The sequence below is a fragment of the Camellia sinensis genome, chromosome 4 (genome assembly GCF_055761805.1).
Source record: "Camellia sinensis isolate YWXY chromosome 4, ASM5576180v1, whole genome shotgun sequence".
NCBI classification, from domain to species: domain Eukaryota; kingdom Viridiplantae; phylum Streptophyta; class Magnoliopsida; order Ericales; family Theaceae; genus Camellia; species Camellia sinensis.
Window position 1 is genome coordinate 112,493,302 of NC_138964.1, and position 7,477 is coordinate 112,500,778.

General features: G+C 39.7%; 1 protein-coding gene across 1 annotated transcript; it reads right to left on the reverse strand.

Moving 5' to 3' along the window:
• Positions 1–3,750: 3,750 nt before the first annotated feature.
• Positions 3,751–5,684, reverse strand: LOC145823977 (serine/threonine-protein phosphatase 7 long form homolog). The gene is made up of 3 exons (XM_082923556.1): positions 5,566–5,684; positions 4,222–4,306; positions 3,751–4,113 (listed from the first exon to the last, which is right to left on the reverse strand). The coding sequence occupies exons 1-3, from the start codon at positions 5,682–5,684 to the stop codon at positions 3,751–3,753; spliced, it is 567 nt and encodes a 188-aa protein (XP_082779682.1).
• Positions 5,685–7,477: the final 1,793 nt, after the last annotated feature.

Sequence of the window (7,477 nt, forward strand, 5' to 3'; positions counted from 1 at the left end):
GCTACAATTTATTATCGTACCATACCTACTGTGCCCTTGTGAATTATGCAATCCATTAAAATTTTGAGGGGGTGTCATAACAAAATAACAATAAATTAATAAATATGTCAATACACCTACAAAGTAAAACAAATTTGTGAATAAATATTTCCAAAAATTTAAAAATATTTTAAAGATTTTTAAATTGTGAGTTCACATTTATTTTTAAAAAAAAATTTCAGGCAAAGAAATTTGACTAATTCAGACGTTTAGTCGGTTGATCAGTTTGGTTTTTATTTTATTATTATTTTTTTATGTTTTTACTTTTTGTTTTGGAATAACAGTAAATTATGCAATTCATAAAAGTCGAAGTGACAACTCCTATCAAGTTGATGCATAGTTGTTCAGGTCATAAAAGTTGACGTGACAACTCTGATGCATAGTTGTTTACAATAATTTCATACATACAACTACCATGTGTATATATGGTATAAATATCGCATCATACCACAACAAAAGTTTTACAGCTATTTCGAGCGATATCATCATGAGATATACGGTGGTTGATCTATATTCAGCAATGGGTCGGTATTGGGTTGCAGATGGAGATGAATTTGAATACCCAATAAATTCAAATTTGTGTTACTCACGTGCCACCGTCAATACCATGAGAGCTGAGTGGGAATTTCGCAAAACTCGAGCAAATGTTCTCGTTGAGCTATGTCGTGAAGTTAATCTTAAATTTCCTCGTCGGTTAGCCATGCGTATGCCAACTGACACTCCACAGTTGTTGCAGAGGGCATTGCATCGTATCCGCGACGAGGTTAATCGCATGACCCAACGTTTGCAAAGGTCCGGACTAATAAAGACCGCAAATGAGCGTGCCGAAGATGGGTTAATGGATGATGCACACCAGTACTACGCCTGGAGCATGGATGTTATGTATGAATCTGATATTGAGATGCTAGATGATGATGATAATGAATGAAATTGTTTGGATGAACGCCCAAACCATTTCTGTAATGCACGCAATTTTTAATGCTTATCCACGACTTATCAATGAAGGGAGATATTTCAATTGCTTTCGAATAGTTCTTGTAATTCTACGTTTACTTTCTCTCCGTTATTGTTATTTTGAAGAACGCTACTTCAACTAAACTTTCATGATTTCATGCATTATTGATGTGGAATATAATAATGATACTTAATGAAGTACATGTTCATATAACAAATAGTTGAAATACACGTTTAAGCTATATGAACGACAAATATATATGTCTACATTTTGTTTGGTTATCATTCGTTTGTACATGAAAAGAAGACAGTGAATGCAATCATTTAGAAAAGTGAAAGAAAAGGGAAAACAAAATTATGTGTTTGTTTAGATATTTGTTTTGTTTCCTGTTTACTCATATTTTTCCCCACAACTATCCATTATGCAATGTTTACATTTTTTTTTCTAGATTTTTTTTGTATAAAATTTTTACTAACCTGTAACAACACAAGTGGTCCTCCAATCTCGCTCAATAATAAAATCCTATCAATTCTTATACTTTTTTTTTTCCTATTTTCCTTTTCATTTTTATGGAAATCATCAAAACAAGTAAGAATAAAAAATTGTAAAATTATATTTTTCGAATAAATAAGTATGACACATTTACATCATCTGTACAAGTTTGATTTACAAAAACTATAACAAAAACTATAAATAAAATAAACTATACACTCCACATCACACCCGCTAATGCCCTAACCTGCCCCCAGTCCCACAATCTCGACCGTGGACCTCCCTCCTCGGTCTCCTGCGGTAGACTCTCTGAATATCTGGCTCCCCCAATCGTAAATGCGTATCCTGTGGAGCCTGTGAGTGTAACCCCCTCCTCTACTGCATGTGCTACCCCTGATCCTGTTTGTGGCGGAAGATCGGATACTGCTATGAGCTGTGAAACTCCATCATCTGGTGCAACTGTATCACGATCTGCAGTTGGAGCTCAACCTCTGCCTCTACCCGCACCCCGACCTCGGCCGCGACGTCCGCCACGACCAAAACCTCGGCCTCTCCCGCGCGCTCTGGGTGGGTGCTCAATATGGGCCTCAACGTCAACGTGGGAGATGTCAGTGAGAACTGCATCATGTGTATTCATGGTCGCGGTCGAACTGTCTGGTGGTGGTAACTGGGTGGGTGGGGTAACAACGTCATGCATATATCGGGGCGGTGTCCAATCAGGGTCAGGCACATAAGGTATGCCAGTATGCTGCGTAGGAAGTACGTCGAGAGAATCTGCAGATATGTATGGGGTAATATGTGGTGGGGTGACTGATGTCGAAGGAGCTGATGTGGCAGGCGCTGAAGTGGACGGCGCTGACGTGGACGGCGCTGATGTGTCTGGAGCAGCTGCTGAAGTGTGTACACCGTAGTGGCCGTAATGCAAATGATCTCCCCGATGGGCAACCTGGAATGCCTGGTACAATAACTCCCGGATCTCTGCAACGGCCTGCAAAGCATGCTGTCCATCACGTCTCAAATGGGCGTCCTCAGCCAAGTGAAATGACCTCCTAGCTCCAGCCACCTGAACAAACATTCAGACGTATTATTAGGCTAAAGTTGACTGAAAGTAAATCAAGTATGAATTTACTAATTATCTGACACATACTATGATACTCACCAATGCCTCAAGATAAGGCCCAACTCCCTGATATCCAGACTCGGACACGTGGCTCGAATTCCCGACTAGTAGGTGTGTATGTCGCCGATACCACAACATATAAGGGTCGGAAGAGGGGATCACCTCATCGCTGTAGTCAGTCTGTACAATACTGTCCCGGCGGGCATCCCACAACTGTATATATGGCATATAAAATAGATGCCAGTCAGTGCCAACTCGGCCATGCCTATCAGTGACGTGCAACTGCCACTCAGTGTCGAACCGATCCGGCACGGACTGCACACGACCAAACTGCCGGAGGACACGATGGGGGAGATGCCACTCAACCACGTCAAAACAAATAAGTGGCACTCTCGCCATCCATATCTCCTGACCCAGTTGGCAGTAGTCGGGGAGCATACCGAGTACCCCAGCGTAAGGCTACCAGATAAACTACAATGACGACAAATAAATTAAATTTTGCTCGTGAACTCAAAACATATACAATTAAGAAGACAACTAACACGCAATCAAAAAATTTCATACCTCGCCCTCGATCATCCGGTCCAGCTGGTCTCTATAAACTACCACTACGTGGGTTGAGACGACCTCGTGGCCCATGTCAACCCTCCACTGGCTACCTCGCGGTCCGGTGGGCAACTGCATGTCCCCTATAGGAAGCTCACCAGGACCAACCAGTTGTCGCCTAGACGGGGCAATGCGAATCAATCTCTCCCATGCCCAAATCTGCAATAGTTTGAACACAATTACAATACTGATATATGGCATACAATATGAATTGACATGTAATAAAATTGCTTACTAACCTGTAGCAACATAAGTGGTCCTCCAATCTCCCTCGTACCCACATGAGCTGCTCGACATAGCATCCTATACAACCATGCCAGAGCTGCGCTACCCCAGCTGTACTGTCCAATCTCCTCAATGTCTCTCAGCAATGGCAAGTACATCAGCTTGAGCAGGTTCTGTGACTTATCAAGGAGAAGTACCCCCCAATAAGCCATAGAATATATGCTCGGGTATGCTGCTGTACCAACTCATCTGGAGCATGATCTGGAAAATGAGCAAACTGCTCGGCCAGCCACCTCACCCTCAGTCTACCTGCCTATAAATCTGCTGGTGTAGGTGCTACTCCCAATAGCTCAGCACATAGGGCTATCCACTGCTCCGTCGCGAAAGATAGGTCAACTCCAGTAACTACTCGGCCATCAATCCGAAGACCATATAGGACAGATACGTCCTGCAACGTGACGGTGGCCTCCCCGATCGGGAAATGGAATGTATGAGTCTCTGTGCGCCACCTTTTGACGAGAGCAGTGATGAATGCATGGTCCAGTCGAATGTGCCCGATATGATACACACCATAGAATCCCGCGCGTAATAGATATTGCAAGACTCTATGGTCCAACGGGTGCTCCCACAATCCAGAATCTGCCCGACGGCAGGTCAACACGGTGCGTGCCTCATCCTGCACAACAGAATGACCAGTTTAAATAATAGCATTATCATGAAATATACAACAAAATGCAATGTATTTTAATTGTAAGCGTAAAGTTCAACAAACGTTATTGCATACCGGACGGTCCCACATACTGTCAGCCCGATGTGCCTGTCTGAACAGTGGAACCTCCTCAGGTGCATGTGCCATGAAGCCTGTACAACTGAAATATTAGATCATCCATATCAAAATCCCATTTAATCATAACATAATAACAGAAAAACTGTAATTATTGATTCTGTACTTAACGATTTAAAATACAATGAGGTAAATCTTATGGGTTCGAGAAAAGACAAATTTATGTGCCACTTACACGGAAGTAATTCGAAATTAATGATTACATTTATGGCATATTTGACATAACTTAAATATTTATTTTGTAATGCTAAAAGTTTGAATAAATTACAAATTTTGCAACTTACATATAAAATTTGTAATTGTGAACAATGACTGCAGCATTTCAATTTTTAAAATTATAATTTACATTTTCGGTTAATTTTTTTAAAATTTGTAAATTTTTTAAATTATAAAATGTGAACGATGATTGCAGCATTCGATATTAAATTTATTCAAAAATATGAAATTTTGAAATAGTAGAAGAACTACGTGATTAAGTATAGAATCTTGTAATACACATTTCGAATCAAGTACACAGTTAAAAACTAGTACACATTTTCAATAAATTATACAAGTTTGAATAAATTATACACATTTTAAATTTTGCATTACACATTTTGAATCAAGTACACATTTTGTAATACACATTTTAAATGTACGACCCCATTTACAAATAAAGAATTTAAAAATACATAATTAAATGATCTATTACAAATAAAGAATTTCAAAGTGATATATTACAACATGTAAGTATTACATAGTCTTCATCGACCAAGTCGCGCCGGACATGTTCGCCTGTCATGACCTGTCTGGTGGCACTCACTGCAACGAGCTGTCAAACGCCTGTCTGATATATCCAGCTCATTCAGAATACGAGCCATAGATGTACGACCCCGTTTTACTTCTCGCAGACGAAGTTCATTATGCATTAAGGTCCATTGTGGATCATTCCAATAATCTTGATGCGGTATTGGATTGAATTTAGTTTCCCAAACCCTCATGTATACAGGAAGCCTATATACTGGATCAACGTACTGGAATGGATTGTCACCGCATTCAGACATTACAGCGAGCATATGGGAACATGAATAGTGTCTTATCTCATATTTCCCACAACTACACGTGGGTTGATTCATCCGCACAATCTGTCTATTGCGACCTCGTCCACGGTGAAAAGATGTTTGCACCTCAAATATATGGCGGGGCCTATAAGACAATATTGATACAAACTAATCAACTTCATGTTTTTAGGTGTAATTAACTTAACAACATAATAATAACAATTTTTTCACATTACAAACTAACCTGTCATACGATATCAACTGGAAAGTATTTCCCCTTGTGATACCCTCCTCGATAGTTTTTTGCATCTCTCTAGGGTATTGGAACTCATTGCGTACATCTGTTTCAGCTTGGGCTCCCATCTCGTCAAAATATTTGACGAGCCGTCGAAATGTAAATTCAACCATAGCTGAGATAGGTAAGTTCCTTGCACCTTTCAAGACGCTGTTGAAGCACTCTGCATCATTACTGGTCAATACCCCCCAGCGATATCCTCCGTCATATGCAAGGGCCCAGTCCTCAGGATTCATCTTGTGAACCCAATTGATAGCTTCTTGGTTAATAGCCTGTATCTGATCTAAGTAACCATTACACTTTCGTCGTTGATCAGCACTCCCTGCTTTCCATAGAAGTTGTTTGAGCTCCTTATTTCTGAAATGTGTGTTAAAGTTACTGCAAACATGTCGAAGGTAGTGCCGATGATGTCCAACAAATTGGAGCGAGGGATTCAGCCAATGCCGCCTCACAGCAGCTAAAATACTCTCAGCTCGATCAGATATCAAAGTCACTCCCTGTCGGTCCATGACAATATGTTCCTTGATATTTTGAATGAAGAACGACCAAGACTCCAAACTCTCCCTGTCGACAACAGCGAATGCAAGCGGTAATATTTTGCCATTGGCAGTGACAATCGTTGCTACAAGCAACACACCAGTGTATTTACCGTATAAGAATGTACCATCTATAGTTATAATAGGCCTACAATATCTAAAGCCATCGATGACGGGTCTGAAAGACCAGAAAACAAAGTGGAAGACGGGCATAATGGTTGTATGCCCGGTATATCTGTGCTTCCATGTCACGATGGTGCTAGGATTAGATGTCTGTAATGCATGCATGAATTTAGGCAACTGCCTATATGATTCATCCAAATCACCGAATACCATTTTAGTTGCCTTTGCCCTTGCATGCCACACCTTCTTGTATGATATACTATAGTTCATGGTCTTTTTTATATCTTCAATGACATTCTTAATTAGCATATCAGGTTCATTCTGCATACGACAATCAAATATGAATTGGATTATCTGGGTGTGAACACTATAAACAAACAAATATGTATATATATGTAAACATTTATTTTTTATACTAACCGCAACTTGTCCCAAAATATGAGAAGTAATGTAACTGGAGCTAATATTAGTGTGGTCCCTGTTCATTCGTGGGTATAAACAATGGTGAGGACCCCTGTACTGCTTTATTTCAAAAAGACCATTGTAACGCCATCAAAATAACTACATTAAACCCATCAAATAAATATGCATTGATATATAAAAGTCCCACAACCTTACATTCATCAGAGTTTCATTACAAAAGTATTACATGTTAACAACAAAAGCAAAATGCCCTACGGGCTTACAGCTTTCCAAGTTAACACTTGGTTACAACAAAAGAGTACTAACTCATTTACATATTTAGCCCTTGGCTTGAATTTACATGTAATACATCAAAAATAAAACGACAAAAGTATGTCCGCCTCTAGCCTCCCAAGCTATGTCCTTGGAGGTGGCATGCTACCTGTACCTGAAAATGATATTCCCATATAGGGTGAGCCACAGCCCAGTAGAAATACACCAAACCAACCATGAACAATGACTAAAAGATTAGAAATTGATAGATGGCCAACACTGATACATTCACATAAATCACATATTTATGTCATACGACTTATGAGTCCAAGTTACTTTTCATTTTTCCTTTTTCAACGGATAAGCATATTAGCTCTATCATCATCTCAACAGATATGTATAAAAAAACTATATCCCACATTCACAGATAAGCATATAAGCTATATCCACATTCTCAACAGATATGTATAACAACAATATCCCACATTCACAGATAAGCATATAAGCTATATCCACACTTCACAAAG

Coding starts and splice junctions, on each gene's coding strand:
- LOC145823977 (XM_082923556.1), bottom strand. CDS start 5,684: ATGGGAGCCCAAGCTGAAACAGATGTACGCAATGAGTTCCAATACCCT. Junction 4,307..5,565: donor CAGTTGATATCGTATGACAG/GTTAGTTTGTAA, acceptor CTAATATTTCAG/TTGTACAGGCTTCATGGCAC. Junction 4,114..4,221: donor ACAGTATGTGGGACCGTCCG/GTATGCAATAAC, acceptor TCTGTTGTGCAG/GATGAGGCACGCACCGTGTT.